Source organism: Trypanosoma equiperdum (genome assembly GCF_001457755.1).
Source record: "Trypanosoma equiperdum strain OVI genome assembly, contig: ctg_503, whole genome shotgun sequence".
NCBI classification, from domain to species: Eukaryota; Euglenozoa; class Kinetoplastea; order Trypanosomatida; family Trypanosomatidae; genus Trypanosoma; species Trypanosoma equiperdum.
Genome location: NW_027124425.1, coordinates 613 through 895, shown reverse-complemented (window position 1 = coordinate 895; position 283 = coordinate 613). Strand labels below are relative to the sequence as shown.

General features: G+C 35.0%; 1 protein-coding gene across 1 annotated transcript in view; it reads left to right on the top strand.

Moving 5' to 3' along the window:
* TEOVI_000212900 (Trypanosomal VSG domain containing protein, putative) overlaps positions 1-66 on the top strand; it is a gene marked incomplete at both ends in the record, with an annotated part of 1,443 nt that extends 1,377 nt beyond the window's left edge. The window contains one exon of the mRNA XM_067225244.1: positions 1-66. Within this exon, the coding sequence (XP_067081345.1) occupies positions 1-66 (66 nt within the window).
* Between the last annotated feature and the right edge of the window lie 217 nt (positions 67-283).

The window sequence follows — 283 nt, the reverse complement described above, 5'->3', positions numbered from 1 at the left end:
GAGGGAGCGGCTGTTATTTCAGCTGTAATCAAGGTTCCTCTTTTGCTTGCATTTTTGCTTTTTTAAGTTTTCCCCTCTTTTTAAAAACTTTGCTAAAATTCTTGCTACTTGAAAACTTTCTGATATATTTTAACACCTAAATGCAGCCGAGTTTTTTTGCTCTGTGTTTGTAAGTTGACTGTCTGATTGTTTAGAAATTTTTTCTGGCAGCTGAATTTTTTTCTTCTTTCCTTTTCCTGTTTTTTTTTGTGGAAGTTGGTGGTGTGGGGGTTAGTTAGGTTAG